This window comes from Aplidium turbinatum, chromosome 2 (genome assembly GCF_918807975.1).
Source record: "Aplidium turbinatum chromosome 2, kaAplTurb1.1, whole genome shotgun sequence".
Classification (NCBI taxonomy): Eukaryota; Metazoa; Chordata; class Ascidiacea; order Aplousobranchia; family Polyclinidae; genus Aplidium; species Aplidium turbinatum.
Window position 1 is genome coordinate 43,140,563 of NC_137473.1, and position 27,892 is coordinate 43,168,454.

General features: G+C 39.3%; 1 protein-coding gene across 1 annotated transcript; it reads left to right on the top strand.

Annotated features, from left to right (window-relative positions):
- Positions 1 to 373: 373 nt before the first annotated feature.
- Positions 374 to 27,785, top strand: LOC145765487 (germinal-center associated nuclear protein-like). Its single transcript, XM_082577315.1, has 36 exons — positions 374 to 773; positions 3,651 to 3,707; positions 6,439 to 6,577; positions 7,219 to 7,321; positions 7,957 to 8,020; positions 8,257 to 8,309; positions 8,551 to 8,636; positions 10,715 to 10,857; positions 11,332 to 11,450; positions 11,857 to 11,966; positions 12,176 to 12,277; positions 12,722 to 12,858; positions 15,332 to 15,416; positions 15,838 to 16,000; positions 16,254 to 16,411; positions 16,795 to 16,968; positions 17,049 to 17,122; positions 17,425 to 17,480; positions 17,815 to 17,886; positions 18,873 to 19,003; positions 19,217 to 19,423; positions 19,760 to 19,933; positions 20,366 to 20,563; positions 20,665 to 20,856; positions 21,010 to 21,145; positions 21,259 to 21,360; positions 21,513 to 21,615; positions 21,691 to 21,776; positions 22,432 to 22,593; positions 22,822 to 22,948; positions 23,287 to 23,397; positions 23,559 to 23,774; positions 24,216 to 24,330; positions 25,807 to 25,906; positions 26,103 to 26,218; positions 26,942 to 27,785. The coding sequence occupies exons 1-36, from the start codon at positions 497 to 499 to the stop codon at positions 27,009 to 27,011; spliced, it is 4,518 nt and encodes a 1,505-aa protein (XP_082433441.1). The 5' UTR covers positions 374 to 496; the 3' UTR covers positions 27,012 to 27,785.
- The last annotated feature ends 107 nt before the right edge of the window (positions 27,786 to 27,892 follow it).

Sequence of the window (27,892 nt, forward strand, 5' to 3'; positions counted from 1 at the left end):
TCAACAGTAAAAAAAACTTAATACCGCAATGCAAGGTTAAGGAAAAAAATGGCGTTTGGCTCCCAGACTATGAACTAATCTCAATAGAAAAACATTGCAGAAACGTTAACTTTGTTTTGGTTGACACACAGCAGCCAGAGCTAAATACACTACGTCAAAAACACTTGAACAGTCCAAGTTGGACTCCTTAAATTATGTTACTCACTCATATGTTTAGAGGTCAATTTGCACTGCTTGCTATTTTCACTTAAAGTCCAGAACGGGTGCATGACCAATTGAGCTATTGGGAATGGATAAACAGTCACGGGGCTAAATAATCTCATTGACACAATGAAAACTTTAATCTGGCATGTGTTTTTTTTTTTCAGAACTATACTCTAGCTTTACACAGTATGCAGTAATCTTTTTGGTTGTGTTTGCTGTGAAGTGGCATAAACCTTAGGTTGCACCGGTTGCTCTAGGCTTACTTGTTTTGTCTGTAGAGCTAGAAATTTTGATGGACCCACATGAAATTCCAGAATATCACCACAGTGGTAAATCTGGTTTATTTGGACATTTTCATGAACAAGCTGCACCTGAGGAACTGCTCACTGGTGATGCTAAAGAAGATGCAGTTGTACTAACATCCATGAGACAAGATCCATTATTAGAAGATGTAAATCATGCTCAACAAGTGCAAGCAAGACGACATGGAGGAGTATTTTCAATGTTTAAACACAGTGAAACAGATCAAGCTTCTGCACCAAACCCCAGCAACATAACATCTTTTCCAAGTGAGCCAATGCAAAATAGATAAATTTCTAGTCTGATATCAATTGTATGAAAAATACATATATAGCCTATTTGGTGAAGTGTTTTTATTTCTATAGTGCTCAATTTTTTTGTGACGTTTCTCATGTATTTCTCGGTCATGCAAAAAAAGAAAAAAGGGGGAAAAAAATAAAATCTCAGGCAGCTTAAAGCCTACAAGCTTCTAGTTTTTATATGCACCCATTGCAATCACATACAGTACCGTACATTGCGATCACAGATGCAATACAACAGACGATAGGAAGCAGATAAGTGACATAATAGTCTTCGAGTCAGCTGCTCCCCTTATTTTGGCTTGCCATTAAGTGTCTATGCCGAGACACAGCCGCGTGCTCTGGAGCGGTGTCGAACCCGCGTCCTTTCGAACGTTGCGCAAACATTCTCACCACTCGGCTACACAGCCGACATGCTGATGACCACTCAAATAAAATATATTTTTAGCGCCGATAATCATATTTACCAGTATTCCTGGTCAAACTTTTATCAGATAATTCGGTATGCGCTTGAATGATTTGAAAAATGAAAGCCACCGCACATGTAACACCACAAGCATGACAAAACACTGTATAAAGTTGAATAATACGATAATCTGTATATAAGCATACCACTGGTTTTGTGGATTTTAAGTCTCTCTCACGGAAAAGGGCACCTTAAAACCTGCAAGTTTCTGTTTAGTTACATATTCTCAAATGTTTAGTATTGCAACACGGTACGTTTACGAGTTCCACTTGGATTGGTTGTGAATTACAATAATATTTCTACTAGAGATGTACCGATACCAATATTTTGGCCGATACCGATCCCGATACCGATATCACTTTTTTAGGCCGATACTGATACTGATACCGATATTTTGGCCGATACTTTGGTGTTACAAAAAGAAGCAATTTTGGTATTTGCAAGGAATCATATCAAATGCTAAGTTTTACCTTATTTGCATAAAACTATTGAAAAAAGCTTTCAATTGGCATAACTTATTAAAGATTCAAGAATCCAATCTCAACTGCATTGTTGTGTCATAATAGTAGGTTTTAGTAATGAAAGGCCACCATAATTGAGGACTGGGGTATAAGGGAAGAAACATTACATCATAATTGGGGTTTCTGAAAAATTAATAAAGTGTTTGCGCAAACTCTCCAAATAGGCTATCATAATTGATAATAAGATGTAAAATGTAAACCAAGTGATTTGTGTAGTCGTACAAAAACTATTCGACAAGTAATGTGCAACCTAATGGCGCTTGTCGTTCGGTTGAAAAGCTTTTACCAGGCCAAGACTACCCAGGTAGCAAAAATGTATACTTTTGCATCGTTTTTACGTTGCTAAACGTTTAAAAAACCCGTGTAACTTGGTTGTTTTTAGTAAGCTGGTTCTATCAGTTTCTGATTAAATTTCCACCTTTCGTTGTAATAAACTCACCAAGCTTAAACAATGTCATGGCAGAATAAGTATGCTCAAAATGAAAGCAATGAAACTATGAATCCTCACTAAACTAATCAAAATGGTCTTGTTGCGCCTAAAATGACCAAGGCCTATGAGAGGGGGTACGGAGGGTACGGCGTACCCTTGACGGCCCAAGCCTGTGTTTGTTGGGAGGGCCCAAAATTTTGGTTTTATATATAGTTTACGCGCAAAAATGTTTGGCTAAAACCATTCTAAACGACTGATTTCAAGCATTAAAGTTGTTATTCTTTAGTCCTGGGGGCCCATAATCTAGCAAAAGGGCCCAGAAAGGTAAGCGAGTGCTTTTCAAGCAAATTATGGGCCCAAAGTGGTAATTTAATGCTTTACGTGCAAAAATGTTCTGTTTAAAGCACCCTAAATTAAATCATAACACTTAGTTATTCTGCTGTCCGGGCGTACACTAGCCATTTCAATTCTTGTCGATGTCAATTCTTGCTACAAAACGGCTGCCGAGAAACATATAGTTGATTTAATGGTCTAAATGGCTAGCGTGGAAGCTACACCGTTATGGTTAGCGAATCGCAACAGCTCGCTGTACTAGTGAGTGCTCAGCCTTGTGCTGATAGCCGGGAAGAACGCTCCTTTCTTCACAATGAGGTTGTCATCTTAGGCGCAACAAGACCATTTATTGATTAGTTTAGTGAGGATTGGTAGTCCCATTGCTATCATTTTAAGCCTACTTACTCTGCTATGACATTGTTTAAGCTTGGTGAGTTTATTACAACGAAATGTGGATATTAAATCACAAACTGATAAAACCAGCTTACTAAAAACAACCAAGTTACATGGTTTTTTAAACGTTTAGCAACGTAAAAACGATGCAAAAGTATACATTTTTGCTACCTGGGTAGTCTTGGCCTGGTTTTATCCTCTGCTGAGAAATAAAAAGAAACACAAAGAAAAGCATGATAAATATTGGAGAAATTGAGTCTCCTTCACAACTTAAGAATCGAACAACGCAAAACTGCTGAAACAAAACGTTTTGTTTGAGTGAAAGAATCACTGTAAGCAAACAATGCCAAGAGGTACGCACATGAAGTCATGGGAGTGTGAGGTATCAAAAATTTGAACAGGTTGTTATTTTTCTATATCAATGTGGTGTTAGTTACTACTTTAAAAAATCTATGTAATATCTTTGCTTCTGCAAAAATCCGCAGCAAACGCCTTTTTTTACATGTTTAGTATCGGCCACAGTATCGGCCAAATTTTGCCGATACCGATGCCGATACCGATACTCAAAAAATGGCCGATATCACCGATACCGATGCCGATACCGATATATCGGTACATCTCTAATTTCTACCATAAAAGGGAATGCGATAGTATTTCAACAGTAATGTAGCAAGATACTGAAACACATAACAGCTGATATTTAGGTTTGACAGTTTCTGAGACAGCAGAGGTAAAAAGGAAAAGATCGCTGAATGCTGGTGGTAAGTTTATCTTCATAACTTCAATATATATATACATTATACAGTATTAGTTCTCAAAATTTATAGTTCAATATTATTTTCTTTAACTGATTAAGATAATTTGAATTGTTTAAATTTTAGTTAAAAGTTTAACCCAGACATGGGCAAACTACAGCCCACAAGCCAAATCTGGCCCATTGAGTTATTTAATCTGGCTCCCCTGCTGATATTGGTGGAAACAAATGCTTTAACCCAATTTATTATTATACTATTTTTTCTAATGCACACACAATCATTCTACCTTACTGAAATTTCGTTACATACAGTTTATAGTTTATTGTTATGTCACAACTAAGCATAGCCTAGTTAATTTGGTTTATTGTTCTGTCACAGTTAAACAATTGTTGAAACTTTGTTTAATCACATATTGATCTGTCGCTGGTTTTTTTTTTTTCGCTGAGACTTTTCGGTCATTTGTCAGAAATGACTTCAAAAAATTTGGTCATTTTTTGTTTATTTCGGTCATTTTTTCTGATGTAAATATTTCCTTTCAAGTAGCTGACAGGCCTCGAAATTCGTTTTTGCTGACGGCGGACAAACGTGTCCGATCTGAGTAGGTATCTTGGTGGACAAATTAATTCTCACGGCGGACACACCAGTTTTAACGTCGATCGTCATGCTTATTCACTTTATCTTGATAATTCTTTGCCATATGAGAACTATAGCTACGGTTTAGAAGGCTTATTTTAATTTTACCGAAGTAACTCTGAAAGGCTTTCATCAGACCAACGACGTGTGTTTGAAGAGTCAGAGCGCCGTGTAGCTGCTTAATACGCCGCATAACTAATCAAGTGATTAACTTCCACCAATCGAGGTCGTGTGGCTTCTTGCGTCACAATGCTCTGGGCACGAGTCGGTAAACTTCTACACTAACGCTACTATTTTCTGCTGTGCAAAGTTTCATTAGGCTTTTTCTAGGTTTATTTTTGCTTGTCATGTGAGCGAAAGTGAATTTTCCCTGAGCCTTTTTTTACTGTAATACCAAAACTTAACAAATTTTGCTGCATCTTGCTGTAGCCTAATAGCCTACTCATATAATCTAATTTTGTAACCAACCTTGCCTTATCAATATTACGCGGAGATCAAAGCCAGACATTGTGACGTAAAACCTGAACTAGGTTGCACGTGATTAGTGTAGAAGTACGATACTCCCATCGATTCTTGGCAAAAAATTCACCTTTGTTACGCTAATTCAATGTCATCAATCGTTGAAGCAACGTAAAAAATCGAAAGTTTTCCTGCTTGAATGGAAGCTAAAAGGGATACGATACAGTAGGCTATTCACATTTTGTTGATGCGCGCTAGAATGCGCAGGAAATTATATTCTCGCAACAATTGTTCGTGCTATACGATGACGATTTGTATCGCTTGTTCCTGTGTTATTTCTCGGCAGACAAATATGACCGATCTAGATGGTACTTCCCGCGGATATCACATGCTGTGACGGCGGACATGTCCGCCGTGAATTTTGAGGCCTGGGCTGATACAAACCAAAGTTTGCACTTCTTGACTAGCTACCTTAAGTTTTGCCGAGAAACGTTGTTGTGTTTTATCTGAGAAAAGTTAGAACAGACAAACATTTCTTCAACGTTCATCAGCGAAACTCAACCTTGCAATGCCCGGCCGAATTGACTATATATTTTTTCGGACATTTTGACCGAATTGACTATATTTTTTTCGAACATTTTGCTAAAAAATCGGTCAATGACCGACAAATGACCTAAAAAAAAAACCCAGATCTGTCGAATCTCACAAAAAGTTACCCTCCAGATTTATAGAAAAAGCTTGTTTAGTAAATTTTTCAAAGCTTTGTGAGTGTCAAATTTAATCAAGTTATGCTTACATGTAGTAGCAATTTCAGTGTAGAAGCTAAATAGTGTTTGTTGTTGCTGACTATTCTCACATGGCTCACATTCTCACATGGCTTAAGATTAAAAATGTTTGGTCCCTGGTCCAAAAAGCTTGCCCACCCCTGGTTTAACCTGTCAAAGCAGGCCTTACAGCACCTTTTACTCTTAAAAGCATGATAAAATTAAAAGCAAATAAAAGCATGATTAATTAATTAGCCTGTTGATTATTATTATTAATATTATATTATTATTAAATGAAAGAGAAGCTTTTTTTGTTCATAATGGCTCTGGCTTCAAATTTTGAAGGAATTTTGAAGATATGTAATTTTCTTGTCCAATCTAGCATTAAATTGCTAAATCCTCTGTTTTGTTTAAATTGCTAAATCCTCAACCTGGTGTATTCTGTTATCAGACCAGCCATATCATGTACATTTATAATAAGCTTACTGAACGTATCACTCATAAAACTAAAATTCATTTATAAGTTAAAAAAATGACCGCAATAGATGAATAAGATCTTGTGATTTCGGCACTATTCCGAGTACCGGTAGTGTATATTTTACTGGATTTTTGTGTTTGTATATATATTTACGTGTTATGTTTTGTGTTGTGTTTGTAAATGTATATTTACTGTAGAAAGCGAAGAGTTATGATATTTTATTTATGTACGGTACTTTAAGCCTAATATAGTAATAACCAGGGCTTGAAGCTGTTGTAACAACATATCATAGGCCTGTTAAATATGTGCTCTCAAACCAATTGTGTTGTTCAGCTTTCGTCCATGATTCTGCACTCTTTCACATTTGTTTTGATAAATTTACATTAGCTGAATTTTTTAAAAGCTGTTCCAGTGAGAAAACGGAGAAGTTTATCATCTTCCGCTACTGAAACGTCTCCTTTGTCAGATCCAACTTCCATACAATGCACCACAATACCAGACCAATTTAATGAAAAAGACATACTTCGACGTCATTTTTCCAAGTACGATGCAGGGGCTTTGTAGGCATAAGTGTGAGCCAACATCACAATTTTCCTTCTTCCCAATGCCCAGATACCTTTTTCTGCAGAAAATCAATGATGTTGGCTGTTTCTATTAGACAATTATCTTATTTGTATCAGTATATATCTAATATAGTGCAAACTGCAAAGTCAAATTATGTGAGCACATAATGCAAATTGTGGACTTTCTGAAATATTCTACATTGCGTATTATACAATGCATGGCTGGAATCGGAATGGCCCGTTTCGGTGAGTCCGATTCGGTGAGTCCGATTCGGTGAGTCCGATCTCTTAACGGGGGATTTTTTCAATTTTTTTTTTTAATTATCGGGTACCGTAGCCTTATTATTATTGCCGTTTTAGGGTTTGGGGTTAGGGTTAGGGGTTAGAAATTAGGAACTCACCGAATCGGACTCCCTGATAAAATCCTGTGTACGTCACTGTGCAGTATTACAATCAAGCACCTTATGAAATATATCATACTTTATAATACTTGGAGTGGCACCTAAATGGCCGGGTGCCACATATAAATATCCTGACACGACAGTGTGCGCACTGCGCACCTTTTGGCAAACACCAAACTGTTTGCACCTAAAAGGCGTGCTTGGCAATTACTTGTGTAGGTTTGGGAAAGTACTTCGAGTCCAATGCAATCTTCGTAAGAAATCTGCAACCGTTCGGTTTTCAACCCGTGAACATGCGGCTTCAGCAAAACTTAACGGAAAAGTAAATATATCTTGTTGTGGTATTTTGGTAGTTTTTCTCTGACACCTCAAGAGATTAAACTTTCCTAACAGTTTGTTCTTGATCAGCATGGTGAAGGTAGTGTCCCATATGACTGTGTTTCATTACATTTTGTTGAAATATTACATTTTGCATAAATATTATTTATGCGAAATCTCTTAACAGCACAACTGCAACAACAGACACAAAGAATAACCAAGTCTCGCATCATTTGAAATTCAAACCGTGTTATAATGTTTGATTGATTGAATCTTTATCCTCGGATTGGACTGCGTTGCTCAAGCACACACCCCGAGAGTTGAACCAGCTCCGCTTGATCTTGAAGCTTCTTCGTTCCAGAAGTCACGCGCTAACCAACTGAGCTATCGGGGCGGGCATCTTGTTGCGGACTAGGTGTTAAAGCTTTTGTTTTTGTATGATCAGTCATGTCATAACATTTTTGATTATTCAATAACATGATACGCTCTTCTGGTGTAAACAAAGTAAAACTATCACACATGGTGTTTCAGGTGATAGTTTAGCTTAGTTTACACCGGAAGAGTTTATCATGATACTGAATTAAATGTCTGGTAAACAGCCTAATTCAATCATTGATTACAACTTTATCATTTATTCAGCGTCTCCACGGCAAATCGATCCACATTTATTCCATGAAAAAAATTCAAAGTTCTGAAAAATTGGGTAAGGTCAATGAGTTTATGCAACAATAGAGGTGTTTTATCTTCTTTAGACCCCCACAAAACTGCTTCAAGCGACTACGGTATTTGTGACATGGATAAGATATGTGCTTTGGTTTGAAAAGCTGTTGGCATCTCAAGTTAGCTTATAGCCTCACTGAAGTGTGCCTGTAGTTGATTGAGCTGAATGTGCGTTTGTGGTTATGCAAGGCCTTTAACAATGCCATGGATTCTTTTCAGATAAATCAATATCGGAATCGGCTGTAATGCCAACGGAACTACCGCAAACATTGGTAAGTTAAATTTAGTTTTTGTAAATGATTGTCGTGTAACTTGAAATGATGAAGTTTGATGTTGCTACGTTAACCAATTCACTGTAAAGTTGTGCTAGAACAAAATGATTTTTATTATCGATTTGTTACTGATTGGCAGAATACTGAATCGTAGAAGGTTTACGTGTCGCATTCACAGTTAAGTGATGCTGGTAAATTTATGCTACAATAACGTCTGCGCTTTAACTTAGTTTATATGCAGACATCTCAAGCGGGCACAGCAGCAAAGGCGGTACTGAGAAGAACAAGCCGAAGCAAGCAAACTCTGATCACCCGTGTCAAAACAAGGTTACTTTACCCACTACCAGTGGAGTCGAAGAGATTTTAGCGTGTCCGGAGTCGTGAAAAAAGATCAACTCTGGCTTGATACAAAACGTTAAACAATAATATTTGGTTGCAACCTTTTTTCAAAATACCGTTTCTTGTTCTCCGCATCGCGCTTTCAAACTTTACCAGAAAACAAAATGTTTGTTTTGGTCAGTTTTTGTAAAAGTCGCCGTTTTAATTTCGATAACTAAAATTAAATTAAAAATAATAAAAAAGGACAAAAATTTAGAATAATCTGGTAACCCTTCAAAATCTGGCAACGCTGGAGTCAGAGTCGGCCAGATATAAACCGAGAAGTCGGAGTCTACATTTTTCGCCCTCCACAGCCCTGCTCACTACTCGGACTACTTTAACCAAGCAAGACTTGAAAGATGTTTTAAACAATTGACTGTCAAATTGGAATTTGCTTTGCACGTCCGTGCCAGACAAGGCCTGTTGTCAATGGATACTATAGGTTGCACTCAGGGTTGGTTGGGTAAAACCTCTGGGAGGTTTTTCCCAGTTTCCCCCGGGTAAAACTGGGGGAAACCGGGTAAAACCGGGGGAAACTGGGTAAAACTGGGGGAAACCCTTAAAACTTCTAAATGTGTTGTTTGCGGAGTTTCTTATGCAATATAATGACTAGCCAGCTGTTTAGCTGTTATCTCATGACATTTTCCAATTGAATTGCATCAATACTTAGATAAAATAGATAAAGCTTCGGATCATCACAGAGTGATATTTCAGGTTTTTCTTTTGACACTTTCTCAATGCGTACTGACCCACTGTCTGCTGGCAGTACCAAACTACCAATAGTAATTTCTTATTGAATTCAGATGGTCTACCCCCAGCTCAAAGACCACGCCAGTCAGTGTTGTGCTGTTGTGACTAATTGCTTCAGTTTAAATTGCAGCTTGCGAACCAACTGATATCTTCCAGCACTTTGCCAGAAAGCAGTAGAGGTCGTCCACATAGCCTTCCCAGTCCGAGTCCCTCAGTGGTAAGCACTTTCCTAAAACGCTTCCTCGCGCAGAAAAAAAAGAAAGGCCTCAAAAACGATGTATAGTGTGCTACTCTCAGGGAAGGAGAAAAGTGAGAAGAAAAATGGAGAAAAATGAAGGAGACAATGTTGATCAGTTTCAAAAATATATGACTTTATCTGCAGATGAGCAAGAAACTGCACGCAACTTTGTTTTTGAAAAAGATGACAATTTATTCTCCTACTGGCAGGATATGAAACTAAGGACTAAGGATACATCTATTTTTCCAAACATCTCTTATCAAATCAATGAAAAAATTGTCACCAAGTACTTAAATATTGGCAATACATAAGAAAAGTTGCAAACAATGAGCCAGTAAAGAAGTTTTGTTCATTGATGATTGCAATATCATCATGCCCACCATCCAGTGCTGGAATAGAACGCTTGTTCAGTAGCATGGCTTTAATCCACACAAAGCAAAGAAATAGACTGGGCAATGAGAGGGTTGCCAAATTAGTGCATGTTTATAGACACTTCGGATGGAAAGAATCTGAAACCCCAGATGAAGAGCTGTTCAATGTCGACAATGAAGACTGTCGACGTTATCAATGACTGAGATTATACCGGCTCTTAATCTTTCTTTCTTTGACTTTTGTTGTTCAATGTTTACAATTTTGTTCGCTGACTGCATGTTAGGCACAGGTGAGCATCTAACTTGATAACATACTGGTATCATACGTATGTTCATCTATGTAAACTAATGATTGGACCTATCTATTATTAGATATTAGTAAATCACAGTATTTTTCTTTTTTTGTAGGATGAGCACAGGAAATCTTATAGGTTCATTCAAAATATGATGGTAATAAACATTAACTATGAGGAGTAATCATTATTAGTCATTCACATTTGCAAATTTCAACAACTCAAGTTTTACCCAGTTTCCCCCAGTTTTTCCCAGTTTCCCCCAAAAGGTTTTTCCCAGTTTCCCCCAGGGTTTTACCCGGGTAAAACTAAAGTGGGGGAAACCTCCTTGACCAACCCTGGTTGCACTACTGAATAGTTTCCCTTCTGTCACAGTAAGTCGGTGTTTGCAAAGACCGACGAAGAAAAACTTCAGTTGTTAGAGAAGATTGACAAGCTTCTTCGCTCCCGTCTCATCAAGCAATCGGACCTTTCAAAAGCGACAGTCACCACGGGAACATGCCCAGACATGTGTCCAGGTTTGTCGTTGTGGCAAGGCGATTTTTTTCAGCCTTAGAATATTCACCTCAGAGTTTCGTCTATTTTCACACAAAAATATATATATTCGCTCCGAACTAACTGACTCAATGTTGAACTGAGATTGAAGCATTGCATCCAGCATTAAGCCACCTGGAGACTGATGAAACAGACACAAATGTAACACTTATCAACAAAACTGCCACCTCATATACCAACCTGCACTAAACTAATTTGCACTCATGTGCAGTGTAGTGTTAATTAAAGCACTGGAATCTAGGTGGTGCGACAATGTTAGCGTTTTTGTTCTGCTTTTGTGAGCAATAAATTGTCTATGTGGTTTTGTGTCAGTAGTCTGCGATATTGTTATAAACGCGCAAATGTCTGTTGAAGTTAGTTGTTGTCGCTGCTTCAATAGCATCTGGTGTTTTTGCAATTTGTTTTAGTTAGTTTTTAGTTTCAAATGCTTGTTTCAGAGAAGGAAAGATATCTTCGACAGCAGCGTAATCTCCTTTCGGTTTACGAAATGATGGAACACAAAAAGATGGACCCTGCTCGGATGGTGAAGGAGTACAGCCGTTCCTCTGCTGACCAGGTAACCTGGGCAACTGTTTTCCTATTTGACTTTGTTCATAGATGATCGATGAAAAAAGAAAGTGGTGTGTCGAAGGGCAAGGTTTAATCTCGGATAAAAGAGTCACAGTGTTAAGTTTTTCCAGTGACTATTGACTACTCAGTTACTCAGTGTTGATAAATTATGATTCTTTTTAAATATTTTTGTCAACTGTGGAAAGCAAAGATGCCATCGTCCTGTTTTCCTTAGCAATACTTGGGGCTCTTAACCACTATATTGTCAATTAATATTAAATATTTTTTTTAAATTGAGAAATGAACTCCTACATCTACCCTGAGAGTGACTACGCTACAGCGGCAACGTGTGTCACCATCCATCTTCTCATTTCATGGTGGTGCTCGTGTAATTACAGAATGTATTCTTACAGGAGGAGCCTCTTCCTCATGAGCTGCGTCCTCCGAGAGTACTGCGCATCACCATGGATTACATGCTCACTCATATGATGAAGGACGTTGACTACGAGAAAACTGCTGAATGGTGAGATGTCCATTTACTGACAGAGGTTTAATTTATTTTTTTATTCAAGAAAAAAAAAAACGAAAATTAAAACGAGAAAAACCTACTTTGTATGGCATGTTTAGCAGCATTAACTGTGTTCGGTCTAGGGCAGTATCGCCAAGAATTTCGATTTTTTTTCCACAGTTGTGTGTTCGTTGATCCAGATATTGTTGAGCTGTCAATTGCAGGTATGATTTCGTGTGGAACCGTACCCGAGCGATACGTAAAGAAATCTCCATACAACAAGCCAACGATAGTTGTGCCATTGAAGTCACCGAAGAGTGTGCAAGGTAGGCCATGCCCATCATCATACCTATTGTTTTTCCAGAGTGCGCATGGGAAATATTTGGCGGATACACGACTTTATGCCGCGGTCTGAATGCCCTAATGCATGCAACAATTTTATCATAATCGAGCGGAAAAACTACTCATTGCTTAATAAATGTGTTTGCAAATTTTACTTTAATTAACATTTTCTCTAGCCTAGCTATAGGATCGGTCATTTTTTTCAGATACCGATGTTACAAAATTGGCCGATATCTTCGATACCGATATATTGGAACACTTCTACTTTTGAAATGTTGGGTGTGATCTGCTCATTTGGTTTGTTATGAATGCGATTCTTCCTAAAAGTGTAAAAACTTGGAAACTCTGTGGTAAATAGAAGCACCTACTCACTGTAGGAGCGCATAGCCCCAATAACTAGCACTTAACTAGCACATGGACCTTTCCAGGTTTCATATATGCTGCGGTCACGAACTTTGCGAAGCTGACGTTTTGAACTTTGACCCGAAGATCAACAATGAAAATTTAGAAAAAACGATGAAGACTGTTTTGGACATGTATGGCGACGTGAGGGCCAGAAATGGGGGTATATCAACCAAACAGTTTTAGATGACTTTGATTAAGTTAGGTTATGAGTACACAATTACACAATATAATACACACATAATATAAGATACACAATATACACATCATGTCCATCTCATTTGATTTGTTTTTGATTTAAGTCTTTTTAGTTTTTATTTATTTGCGTGAAACCAACTTGTCATCTTAACACTAGTTACGTCACCTGGCAAAGAAATAGCAACTTTGATTTTCTTGGGCCCCTTTGATGTAGAAGGGTGACAACCCAACTTGAAAAATCCGACCTTTTTACATCCCTGCAGACGTTGGATCAATGTGATAAAAACAGATTTTGATGTGGCTGATGATAGCATGTCGTGTGGTGTTATTGCTTTGATTACACTGGTCTACACAAAATTTCAGGTTTGGGTTTTGACAACCCATTTTAGCTAATTTTGGGGCGCTGAATCCGAAAATGAACTCAGATTTTCTCTATCACATCACGTTTTTGAGATATGAAATATCCCTAATTTTTGAAAAAAATCAATTTTTGCCCCCCCTCTGTTGTCAAAACAAGGAATTCTGATGCAATAAACACTGTTTTACCTGCAATAATCTAGCTTTAATTAACAAACAAGCATTCTATATTATATTCACACAAATTTGCGTTGTCTTTATTAAAATTTCATGCCTTGGAATAAAAAATAGGCATGCAAAAGAGCAACCATAATAACATCAAACGCTACATTATGCTGACGAACATGTCGATAGGACAGTGACAAGGTATTTTCTGAATTATAGCCTACAGTTCACACAATATGCACATAGACATTCCAATGGAGTGCAGAAATTCTGAAGACACACACAGAAATAGCAAAGTGCCAAAATAAAGATTGACTCAAAGGGACTTGGGCAGGGCGAGTTCAGAAACAGTCAAAAAAAGAGCTTTCATAAATATGAACTCTTCACTTATAAGCTTAAAAAGGCTCTTTTGAGGGACTTTCTTTTATGAGCAGCATCTAGAATTTCTCTTTTAAAACTACAACAATAGTCGGCCATCATGACAATCCCACCGACCTTGATAACGTTCCTGCATAATTTTAATATCCTGGTGGAAACGTTCACCCTGTTCTTCACTAACTTTCTCAAGGTTTTCTGGAAACTCATCCGCATGGCTTTTCAAATAGTGAACTTTGATGCTCATCCTGCATCCCAAATCTTCAAAACTAAGCAGTAGCTCCCTTAAAAGATCTTTATAATTTTCTGCTTTTCTGTTTCCCAAAAAATTTCTCACAACAGCACCGAAAGCATTCCAAGCTCTAGCCTCGAATGGCAACATTGAATTTACAAAATTTTCATCTTTTAACAATTGCCTGATTTGTGGTCCATTGAAAATCCCAGCTCTTTTTTTCTCTTCACTGAGACCAGGAAAAGCATAACATATATACTTAAAACTTAAAACTTCATGATCCAAAGCTTTTACATATTGTTTCATGAGACCAAATTTGATGTGAAGAGGAGGCAAGAGGATCTTTTTGATATCAACTAACTGATCACGTATGATATTTTTGTTTCCAGGTGTCAAGGTGAGCCTTGGAGGCCACTCTTCTTTGTTCCAGTGCTGATCCTTGGCCCTGCTGTCCCAGTAGCATAGGAAACATGGGTATTTGGTGTAGCCACTTTGTTGCCCCAGCAAAAAGTTCACCATTTTTAAATCTACACAGATGAGCCAACCATGCTCATGGTACTTTAACTTTTCAAGAAAGGTTTTGATGTCCTGAAACTCTTCTTTCATTGTCACCAAATGTCCTATCGGAATAGAACCGTACACGTTACCATTGTGAAGTAGAACACACTTCAAACTTCGTTTGGAGCTATCAATGAAAAGTCTCCATTCGTCTGCATTATACTGTGGTAATCCCATTTCTAGAAGAAGCCCTTCTATATTGTTGCAATAAACGAAATTGGGCCCCTTGTTTAAAAAGTTGGCTCTTTTTTGGCCCTTTTTGAACGTGTAGTTGGCTCCTTGCCAAATTTACATCTGGTAACCCTGCTGCACAGAGATAGCAGCTGACCCACAGATAACGCCTGAGAAGCCAAGACAGGGAGTTCAAGCCAGCATGGAAAAACTCAACGCTACCAATCTCCACTATGTCCTATTACGATTATTATCATAACAGGAATTTTTTTTATTTTAAAGGAAATCTGAACCAATTTATGAATTTAGTGTAAAAATATCTCTATGTTTGAAAGTTTATAGCTGTCAGAAAATAATTTTATTTGACATTTTACTGCACTAAAAAGGGTAAAAATTGGTCAATTTCATTAATAATGGCAACGATAGAAAGAAAACTTGATGTGATAGAGAAAATCTGAGTTCATTTTCAGATTCAGCACCCCAAAGTTAGCCAAAATCAGTTGTCAAAACCCAAACCTGAAAAAAAAGTTGAAATTTGTAGACCAGTGTTATTATTATAAATTAATATTTTTGTTCTCAGACGAAGAATGCATCCTCAAGAATGAGCCGGAGTTTCGAGCGTACTTTGTTCTTCTCAACATTAATAGAAGTGCAGATGTGCTCAGGTGCGCAGCATGGGTTGTCTTGGCCCCTGTTTCCCTTTTTGCGCATTGACTTTTACTAGCTTTTTTAATGCAATTGGTTGACACTTGGAAACAGACATCAAGTCACTTTCATGGCTTTGCTGCTTACATTTTTTGTTGCGAGCACTCAGCGTGATCTAATGAGAGACTGATGCGGGGTCAACCTGCTCTGTTAGTTTAAGTTCTAATAAAGCACTTCCACTGATCTGGATTAATACTGTATATTACATCACTTCGGTAACGGGTAAAAGATCGGATTAAAACTGGACTACCGTTACTACTCCTCTATTTGGCAAATAAGATTTTTATCGTCGTGTACTTGGAAGATTATGACGATGGACGATTAATCTTTGCAAAATGATGCTTTCGGCTTCAAATGAACAATTGCTTATGATTTTTGCAGAGAATTGCAGAACATGAGTCTAGGGGTCCGGTATACCCCTGAAGTTAAGTTGGCGGTCTCCGCTTTCGCTGCGATGCAGAGCAAGAACTTCTCCAGCTTCTTTAACGTTGTGGGAAGAGCTAGTTACCTACAAGCTGCATTATTGCACCGCTACTTTGCCCAGGTGAATGGGAATTCAAATTATTCAAATATATAGTTTCTATGTGGCTTTTCTGAGTAGTTACAGGTATCGAATGCCTTAAAACACTTCATCGTAATTTCGGTATTTATCATTTGCGTTGTTGTGATACGTTGTACTGTAAGACAATGATTGCAGCCGCGTCGTATGATAGTGAATACAAAGTGAATGAAGCGCAGATCCAATGATATTTGTAGTCAGTTCTGCTCAACCACTGACGAGAAGCTTTGTGCCTTAGATTCGCAGACAAGCGATGATGGTGATGGCAAAAGCTTACAAATCGCAAAGAGGTGTTTGCTTGATTCCTGCTCGTGACGTCGTGAGGAAGTTACGCTTCAATGACGATGTGGAGTTGAGTGAGTTTTGCAACAGTCTGGGCATCTCGATCAGTGACGGGTGAGTAGAGATGTGAGACGTTTTCTTGCGCTCTTTTTTTTGGAATAAAAAAATCAATAAAATAAAAAAACAATCGTTTTTTTGTTGTCTAAAATTAAAATGCTAGAACAAAATTTGCACTTTTGTTCTGAAATGTCTGTTCTGAAATAATCAAGACATAGTTAAGTTATCAAAATAAAACTCTGTCACTAAACGTTTCATAAAAATCTTTTTTTGTTTTTTTGACTTCACCAATAATTAATCAAAGGATGCGTAGTGTGATAAAATAATCAAAAAAAGTATAGAGTACCACAAAATTGGCAAATTCAAGTTTACTTATTTTAGGTTTGAATTGAAAGAACTTGATGTCGTAAACGATATACTCTTATCACTTCTATCAACAGAAATTTGGAATTGAGAAAGACGGAGGAATATGATACCGATGGCTCAGCGATGTTTTGCTCACGCGAAATCCGCTGCAAGATGGAAGGACGTTGCGTGGGTGAGGTTATCTCCCACAATCGAATCCCCATTTCGGAGCTTCATGAACCCAATTCGAGCTTCGACGACGAAGGCAGGTTGGTCACTCGACGATTTTGTGTGATCTCACTTGTAACCATTTTGTATTGTTGTATATTTGACTATTGCTTTTTTCCAGGTACACTGGCCCTCATGCACACCTTCTCAGCACCACTGCCTCTCCATTGAAACCCGCTGCAAATGAGCCACCGGGTAAGTTATCTGCGTTAGTTGTATGCTGATAAGATAAAAATGAATAATTTCCACTGTCACCTGGATTCGATCGGACACTGTGTTGCGGCTTTCATATCCGAGTGGGGGTGGTGACGAAGAAGAGACCACCATATTCCTTTTGACGTTTCGCAGTCAGTAGAATTCTTACAGCGACTGATTAGCTCTATTGATTGTATTTTACAGCCAACTGTTTCAAATAAACTATTACGTCGCGGTTGTCTGCTTGTCTCTAATTGTGTTCCATCCTTCCTTATTACTAATAATCACCTTATGCGTTACAGACGAAACAACAGATCTTGTCAAGTTTTTATCAACGAAAAAAAGAATCTCCAACTATGTAGGTCACTCTCGGGGAATGCTATTACATTGTTTTGTGTATTAATAGTTCTTGTAAAATTGGTTAGCCTCACTCCATCAGAAGTTTATAGCATTGGGGTCAGAACGTTATTTTAGTTATCAACTGAACGCGTTTGGTATCTGTGCAACTCGTCAAAAGTCTGATCATAAAACAATGAAGCGTTGTAAATTAACAGGAAAGTAAAGAATTGTGTTGCCCTGTTGTGTTGGCCTTGTGTTGTGTTGGCCTGGGATATCTGTGTTGGTGAGACACTTTATGAGTTGTCAGACGTTGCTGAAAACAAGTAAAAGAAGAAATGCCATGTTTTTCGCAGGTTGTCAAGGCGATTGCCAAGGAGCTGTTCAACGAAGTCATAACGGAACTTGTTGGAAATTTAGGAAAAGAAGTAAGATTGCTTTGGATTTATTTTTCAATTTTGTCATTTCCTTTCACACTTTTTTCTTGTGACGAAAGTAAAATGTCTTTTTGATATCTAAAGTTGTTTGTTTAGTGTTACGCGTCATCGTTTGCCTCTTCTACAACGATATATTCGCATCCCAGACAGCAAATCACATTTTTTCACGATGTTTCAATGTGTGAAGAATCTTATTTGCATTAATTACATTTTGTTTTACACGATACACTTGAAATGCTTTAAGATGCTGTTTATTGGTGGAATTTTTGCTAGAGTGGCACAACGACACCTTTTGTCTGTGGCATAGCTGAGTGGCAAGAACTCTGGTACGACGTTAGAAAGGACGCCGGTTCGACACCACTTAAAAACCATGCGGGTTTATCTTTGCAGGACACTTAATGGCATATATACCTGAGATAGGACGCGAAGGTTGGCTTCCTTGCCTTTCCGTCCAGCGTCCACTTAATGTAAATTTTCAACTACCGGGCGTAAGCCTGCGTTTGGCAAAAAGTTTTTAATTACAATCTGAGTTTTGTAATCTTTTTGTTCATTCTATTTGCTTTATAGCACAGGGACGGTAGCAAATGGCAGGTGGATACTGGATAGACACAATAATAGAAAATTTGAGCAAAACATCAATGAAAAAAAAACAAGAAAAATTTTTTCGCATTCTCTTTTTTAGTGCTCGAACTAAATCAATTTTACTTAGCTTTGCTCAGGAAAGAATAAATATTAGAGTTGCTAGTTCGGTTAAATTGGGTTTTGATATTTCTAAGTCGAACTGACAAAGAGTGAAACGAGGCATTTTTACTAAAGTGAAGCTGGGAAGAGAAAAATTTGCTTGTTCTTGAGAGAATTGTGTGCTTTTTTGGGTCTCCTTGTGGATCTATCCACCTACAATTTGTGAATAGTTGTTGAATGCATCAAATTCAATGCAGTCATGCTATGATGACACAAAGACATATCTCTTGTCGCAGGTCGTGGGTGCTGCCACTCAATACTTGTCCGTCAGCAATCTGTCAACCGACATCCTAGAAGAGGTGATTGCTAAGGAAATGAAGCAACTGGTTTGCAACATCCTTTTGGAGAAGAAACTAGAAGAGCAGAGGTGAGATTGGAGGAGTTTGGTGAAGTTGAAAATGTGAAGTGTGAAGCCAAATTAAAATAAATGTATAAAAGTTACCACTCTTTTGGGTTTTAGCATTAAGTTAATGCGACAAGGTGTTGTGCCTATCTTTATCAAGTTGCTTCTTTTGTGTCTAAACCTCGTTTGGATTCACATTTGCTCACCCACGTGAAAGATTGTCTTGTTTTTCTGCAGAAAGCAAGAAGAGGCTGAAGAAAAAGCGCGAAAAATTAAAGAAGATGCTGAGAGGAGGCTGCGTGAACAGCAAGAGAAAGAGGAAGCAGCACGAAAGAAAAAGGAAAAGCAAGAATCCATCGATCGCTCCGTTTTTAACATTGCTTCAGAACTTGAGAATGGAGTGGTTGATGACATCCTTCGTGCAGAAGCTGTCGCCGTCACCAGGTTTATTACGTAACAAGCTTGAAATCATGTTCTCATACCAGTCCGTTACTCTTAGAGTAATTGATCGAACCTGCTCTGAAACGGTTTATTTTGGAATGAACAGAAAGTGACATTTTCTGCATCGCGTTTGCTAAAATATTTCATTCTTTAAACCCAGACAAACTTGGATTTTTTTTATTACTTAAACGAGTTTGCGTAATTAGAGCAACGACTAGCCTTCTCGTGAAAGCAGACGTAAAATACTTGAACAACGCTTTACCTGTAGCAACTACCTTGTTGCATTTTGCGCAGTGCGTGTTCACTTGCCAAAAGTAATCATTTTGATTGAATTGACAGAGAGGAAAGATTGAACCGCGCAACTGACGTTGTTTTCTCGGAGATACTGGATTGTTCTGTCGATGAAATGTTGCAGGAACTGTCGTCATCTGTATTGAAAGAAGCAACCAAACAAAAGCATGACAAGCTACGTCGAAGACTTCGAACGTCACTGACTGGAATCCGTTGGAGAAAGTGATTAGAAACCATTCGCTTGTGATCTGTGTGGTGCAGTTTTTCGTATTGGAAAGAAAACCTGAATTAATTCGCTTATATTGGTTGTTTCGTGGTGGACAGCCGTGTGTTTGTGAACGCGATACGCTGGAATAATTCTTCTGGAAATTGAAATAAGGGTTGGATTGTTCTATCACCACTTAAAGTTTTTCATTTGGCCATTAAACCTGTACTAACAGAGCACAACATTGAAATTCTATTTTGGCTTTCTTTTACTAACGTTTTTGACTTTTTACAAATTAGGTACATGTTTTGCGTTTAATTTCGTTCATAGCGGACTGCTGCGTATCGCCAACAAGTAATTGTGGCTACGTTGGTACTTGGACATTACGGCCAATCTATCACATTACTTCAACATACAATGATGTAAATTAAACGATAAATTCTTCTTAGGTGGCGAAAAGAGCTAGCAAAGGTTCGCAAACGTCAATTAGCCCGCGAGACTTTTCCCTCCGCCCCTTTTCCTCGCACGTTGCAAGGGCAAGTACACGATCTGCTCTGCGGTGGTCAGGGGGATCACGTAGACGTGCCCGTTGCTCCCCTGGTTGATGAGCGATTTAATCGCAGACTTTCCATGGAGCCCTTACCAAGGTGAGGACAATTCATCGCCGTAGAAAATAATTTCAAATCAAATTTCAAAGCCTGTAAACTTGGCCATACTGTTGCAAGATTTATTAACCTGGTTTGTACAGGTTGTTACGACGCCATGCCGATGCCGTTGGAAACGTTCAGAAGGAAATCCTAAGGTTTGAGTCGTCGTGTTTCGACCGGCTGTCACTGACTGAAATCGCGTTCACTGATCTTAACTGGGACGAAACAGACGAAGAATCGACGAAAACTTTCTGGAAAATATCACTCGCATGCTCGTCCGCCTCCAAGCGCAGGTTAGCGCCACTGTGAAGTATCGTGCCTCGTCACTTTTACGTCATGTGATCGATCATCCACCTAATCGTTCCGCACTTGATTGCGTTGCGAGATTGTTGTTAGCCGCCCTATCATTGTTTTACCATGCTTTGATTAACATGATATGTTGACAGCGTGTGGATGGACTGGCTCGCGTACAAACTTGGATTGCGTGAGAAAGAGGACGAGGTATGCTCCACCGACGTCAGCTTTGAAGCCGTGTATGCCTCTCCCACTGCCACACGTCATCATGTCCACGTCTGTTGCAAGGTACACTTGGATGTCATGTTAGTAAATGAGACAAAACTTTGTGTGTGGTCATCGCATCAATCTGCCATCATTTGAGAACACACGGTGCTTAAAAAACGATCGGCTCTTTACAGATGCTGGATGAACGGGCGGATGTTGCATCGGACGTCGTTGGAACCTCAGCGTTAGTTGTTTTGGTGACCCGAGATGACCTGGATGAGTGGAGGAGCTTCCTGGTAAGGACTCCTTTGAAGAACCTGGGTTCTGTTGATGCGAGCCATGTTAATTACATTTTTGAGACACCGCTGCTAATAGTGGTCCGATTGATGTGAGCAGTATCATGTATTTGTGACGTGATGGATAATCTTGGATCACAACATCTTCGTAGGGTGTGATGGAGAACATCTTCAGTTCAACTCCTCCTGACCCGTCGGTGCCTCTTCTCATACTCCATCATGGCTGTGACTTCAACGACCAGGAGCTGATTGAAGGTGAGTTCGATCATATAATCCCAAACAATTGCAGATGTTGATCGTTCTTTAATCTAACTAGTTTATCATCCACAGAACTTCACGTCTCTTCATGGCAGCACATCATTTCCCCTGTGAAGGTTGTGGCAATGTCAGATGATGTTTATTCAAACGGGAAATTGGTGAGTCGCTATCTCTATGTTTATTTACTTCTCGATTGGGTGTACTAGCTGTTCATGTTTATGTCAGCACAATAATGGAATGAAAGCTTTATTCCAACAACCTGTTTCTACCAGCATTATAGTAGGGTGTATCATAGTTTCACCATTTTTGATTTTCTAAAAGCCTGTGGTCCGAAGTGGGTTTTGGGTAAAAACTTGACACCCAAAACTAACTCATTAAAACGTTATAAGTGTGTGGGGCAAGGTGGGTGTACCGATCACCCACCACATCAAACCCCAGGCTTTTTGAAAATCAAAAATGGTAAAAATATGAAGCCCCATACAGCCATACTATGCAGTGTTGAAATACGTGCGTGCTGGAATATATTGTTGTGCGCCCTCTGTTATTCGATCATCCAAACTACTGTTCCGACTTGTTGTCGTTCAACAGTATTTTAACATCATGTTCTTGTTTTCTCATCCTTTAGCAGTATCTAAATGCAACTCGAAATGCCTGAGAATTTAATCTTAATAACTGAGCTGTGTGCATTGCAAGAGCTTCTCAAGAACGTACAAGAGTAATACAGATGTGGAATAGGAACACTTTTTAAATGCAAATGGAACCTTTTGTAATTTGAAAGGCAATGCCAGTTTTGTCAACTTATTGATCTTTTAGTTATCATCCAACCTTCAATGGCTTGCTTCCCAAACTAAACCCGCTCCATCACTCCGATACTCCTCTCTACGTGACGTCGTAGAAGAGCAACTGTCTCTCCACTTCCACTCCCCGTTGTATCGCTATGAGGCGATGAGAACAAAGCAGATGCAACCTTCCTTGGTGGGTAACCGTGGCTCAGTTCGATTTGTCTTTACCCGGACAGCTAATCAACTGTTTTTTTTACATTGCAGACGTTGAATCAATGTGAAAAACAGTAGATTTTCCGTCTGGTTACTTGTCCTTTTGTTCCTTACTATTGGTCTGCTGATGATCGCATGGAGCCGATAGCGCCAATTAGTGAAATGTTCTTGTCACGATGTCGCGTTTTCATCCATTGTTGTCTGGCAGGATCCTAGCACGTTGGTGGAGATGCACAATGACATACTGGATCAAGTGGAAGCCGTTATCACTGATGAAGTCCTGATGGATGCATCATGGCCGGCTGAGGAGTACAGAGCAACGTTTCCTAGTAATGGTCAGTCTGTATTGACCTCTGTACCTGTTAATTTATTGAATGATATCCACCAAACTAAATTATTTGTTGGATGAATGAGTTTTTTGGAAAGAGCGATCTTCCGAACGTCAGCACAAGCTTGACTACTCACAATAGAATTGCGTGTATTGCGTTTCGCTAACGATACCGGTGTAGTCTACACGCTAGCCATCAAGCAGTCGAATGTAGCAAGCATTGACAGCGATAGACACGTGTGTTTATCCCATAATGCTGGGCTTCTTTATAAAGAATAAAAACCATACGACGTGTCATACCGCAGTATCCTTCGACTAAGGTTGTTGATGAATCTTTTTTTTCAGCGCAATCTATGCTGCCATCAAGTGGTTGGAATAGTGAAATGACGTTGCAGGAAATATCCGACGTCATGACATCCCTTAGGCTGCCTAGCTTTTTCGCCATAAAGCAACATCGTGAGTATTGATTGGTGGATCAGTGAACGATCGTGCTAACCCGGATGTTGTCCGCATGTATATCGTATCACTGACAAATATTCTACCACTGAAATCGGGTATTGCTGCCTGCCATTAGTGCAGTCTCGTGTGTGTTGTCATCTCGAATCTTTTGATTTCAGAACAAATCGATGACCTCATTCAGGCTACTGCTCAATACTGCCACTCTGTGTGCGGCGTTGCCTCCCACGTAGCGTCAGTGATCAGCAACATGTCTGCATTCCGTGATAGTAACGAGTGTCTCGATGTCGAGGAGTTTGTACAGGTCTATCCATGGCAACGGCTCATCAACACTGTCTCCGGCCTCCTTTTCCAAGACGTTCTCTACACAGAGCGAGGTACGTGGGTCACGTCAGTCACCGCACTTCCCGGAACACGAAGGTTTCCAGTAGCGGTGACCAGGGCCGTTGAGAGGGTAATTTTGGCTCGTGCCAGTGAGATCCTTAGGCCACAAATCAAGACACTTCTAAGAAAAAAAAAACTATATCCAAAGAATACTCGGTGGTTTTATGTTCCCGAGTTCCCAGGAAAGATTACAAGCTCTTAAAATAAAGTACCTCCTGGACCCCCTCCCCACTGTCAACGCTGCTGGTGGTTACTCGTTTACGTGAATGAAGCTAGGACAATATTGAGAAAGTTTAACACTGAAATGAAATGATCGCATCGTATGCCTATTATGACCGCTTAGTCATCAGCACTCAACAAGCCGATGCTGTGTTGTCGCGTGGTAGCTACTGTATCCTCAGAAAGTTTGTACTGATGATGGTGAACGTTTCCAGGTGATGAGGTGGTCGCCTTCTATCATTCCTCAATCGCCAACATCCAACTCGATGCCAAGTTTCGGGAGCTCTTCCACCACGTGGAGATGAAGGATTTAGAGAGCAAGCAATCTGGGTAAGGAGAGAAATGTTGCTGACTCTTGTAACGCTCCTGCATGCTTCATACCAAGGGATTACCTTGCGTTAGCAATCTTAATACTAAAAACTGATACTTTACTCGCACAAAGCGCTTCAGTCCCAAACCAATCTGCGTTCATGGCTTCGTATTCTCCGTTGTCAACCAGAATTCAATATAGGATATCGTGAAAGTTGATCTTGTATCGACTTCTACACACAAACACAAAATTATAGCATATTGTGCTTTTCAAAATTGTAACCAGCGTTCCCACAACGTTAATGTTCAACCGTCAGTTGGTCATGGCTCGAAAAGTTGCATGTAGCAACCAGTTACAAAGCAACCTGTAGAGACGTTCTCAGATAGATTTTTTGTTTGTTTATCTTTATCCTGCATTGCGGGAAAGCGGACTTGAGCGCTATGCATCGGTGTACGCTTCCGACATACACCTGACCCACGCTGCAGCCGACGGCAATGTCTGTTTCCGGTTGTCTACTCTCCGTATGATTTAAATTTGGTACTACCCATTACTCGAAATCGATCACTAGGTAGAGGCAATTATCGTTAAGTTTCTTGCCCAGAGAAACAACAGCAAGTGCGGGTGGCAGGAGTCGAACACGCAGGCTCTCGACTGCGAGCCCAACGCGCTAACCACTCGGCCACGGCTGCAGATTAAGCATTAAAACAAACGTCTTGATATTTTGTTAAGAGTTATGAGCAAACAATTCAAATTTCCTGAAACAAACTGCTGTATTACCACTACACATCAGATAATGCATTGTTTTTATTACTACTGCAAAAACTATTCGTATGCATGTAAGCAGTCGAGGCACCTTATTAATATTATTTAAGCAGTGATGGAGGCACTACTGTACTTGCTAGGTTACATAATGTGAGGCCATGAAACAGTCATTGCCCACGCAACTGTGGAAATACAATTCACTTGTGTAAATATTTTCGTTCGTTCAAAGTCAGTGATTCAAAGCCTCTACAAGTATGCAAACTGCCAGGATTAAGCTCTGCAAGAAGCTTTCCCAGTCCGAGGATAAGGATGCAATCAATCAATCAAAATTGTCCCTATTACATATCTACATTACACTTGTGCGTTGTTGAAACGCTCTCTAGCAAATTTACACAGGTTAGTTACAAGATTAAATTCTCATGTATCTTGAGTTGATTCTGCTAAAATATGAAAATATATCAACTGTCGATGAGCAATGAGCATCCTTTCTCTACTATTGATAGTCAATCGGATAAGAAATTTAAAAGCCTTCACTTGAACTGTACACACGTACCATCCTGCTGAGCTTGTAGAGCATCCTTATATGATCGCAATACACGCCATGCTTGATGTAAAAGCCATAAAAAATATCACGTTTTGACACAACCAGTTAGAAGTTTTTTTGTTGCTTGGTTTTTATTCCTAAGAAGTTTTTCGACTCAAAAAAACGTAGATATGTCATTTGGTGTTTTCAGAAGCATACCGAACGTCCGGTTATCTCTTGGTGCTGCATCTACCTTGGACTTGGAAGCGCAATCTGGCTTGAATGAAAGTTTGCTTCAAGCATCAAGCCAGGTCAGTTGTGCGTGTTTCCCAGTCGTTGGAATCGAACTTTTCTTTCACGAAAATGGAGACGTTACTTCGTTCTTTGTCTGCACCCTGTTTCAATATTGTGATCTGTTCCTTGGCGTACGTAAGTGACGTATAACGTATGATTGCCACTGATGTACATTTCCTGCATTGATTATGTCAATATTCTTTTCGTTTGCAGGAAACTTCCCATGATGTTTCATCGTGGATCGTTGACGATGACGCTCGTGATGAAACAGCCAACCAGGTGACTGGTTTACGGATGAATATCAGGAATGAAGCAGCGGAGAGTAAAAGGTGAGCGAAGGCTGCTTGGTCCGAAATCGACTGATCGTAGGGTTTTTATCCTCTGGCTGAGAAAGCCTATTTGGAACTATAATCCTGGCAGTTTTGCTTACTTGTGGCTGCTGTCGACACAAACACAAATCCGACCTCAGTGGTGGACAGTGTGGTTTCTGCTCGTTGTTGAAGTGTTGTTACCAAAATATTTAATCCAGTACCATGTTAAATGACATTAAATTGAGAGCTGTTCTTATTTTGTCAAGTGCACATGCCGAAAGCGCAACCCTTGTTGCTAATCTTGCCATTTCTTTGTTCGCAAATCCCGACATTTTTCCAACCGAGCTTTTGACCAGCCGGTATAGGTGGTTTGGTTCGAATCTTTATCCTCCGACTGAGAAAGCCACTGATAGGCTATACCTGGCAGCTTTGCATGCTTGTAATACAGCGGCTTTGAACCACTGACGCACACCCTGAGAGCCGAACCAGCGCTGCTTGATCTCAGTGCACTGGTATCGGTAGTTGTTCGCGTACTGGTATCGGTAGTTCTATGCAAATTGTTTGTTTTTCATTCCAAACTGGTCTCGTCTTGAGGTAATCTTTGCCTTAATTTCAGAAGTGGAAACTTGTGGCATCACTGGTGACCTTACGCTGGCGGAATGCCAACTTAGCAATATATGGACTCGTTAACATTTTTTTTCCGTTCAAGTTCTCAACCTCAATGAACGATATTCTTTGCAGATTCGTTCAGGAACTGGAAAAGCAAATTGAAGAAGAAAGTCATTTTTTAAACCTGCTCTTCACCACTTAAGCACAAGATCGCGCCTGGAAAGATAAATTTCACGACACCATGAATATCTTCTCCTTCGCTTCGAACGATCTCTGCTAATCTGCGCTAATAGCCAATCCTGACATTCACTCTTTTTTTAACAAAATAGGCCACTACAACAGTAGACTAAATTTAAAATTCAGTTTTTATTTTTCTAGTAGCCTACCAATTTTCGTATTTTTTAAAATCCAAGTTCTTCGATTTGCCATCCTGGACCTGTCTTGCAAGGGCGCTCTCAAATAGAGATTAAGCATTAAAACAAACGTCCTGGTATTTTTTTTAAGATTTATGAACAAACAATTCCAATTTCCTGAAACAAACTGCTGTATTACCACTACACATTAAAAGATACATTGTTTTTATTACTACTGTACTGCAAAAATTATTCGTATGCATGTAAGCAGTCGAGGCACCTTAGTAATATTATTTGAGCAGTGATGGAGGCACTACTGTACTTGCTACATGTTGTGAGGCCGTAAAGCAGTCACTCAAAAACATTAATTAAACAATTAAGAACCTATTATGATGATCTTTCGAAATTTTATTGCTAGGCCTAAGTTATATGAAAGCAATGAAAAGCACCAAGGCTGCGGAGTCTGGTTGGTTTGGTTTTTGAATCTTTATCCTCGAACTTAAAAGTGCTTTAATAAGTTATTCGTGGTAGTTTCACACTGGTTGTAGAGTATTTGCTGCAAGGCCGATTACGAGATTGGCAGAATGAAGTTTCCGCTTGTTGTTTGTGACCATTGTGACCTATTACATCCACTATTCCAGCGTTGAATGGAGAGCAGGCCTGAATGCGTCATGGAGTGGGAGGGATTTTGGCGTGTCCGGAGTCGAAGTCGTTAAAAAAGGCCCACCCC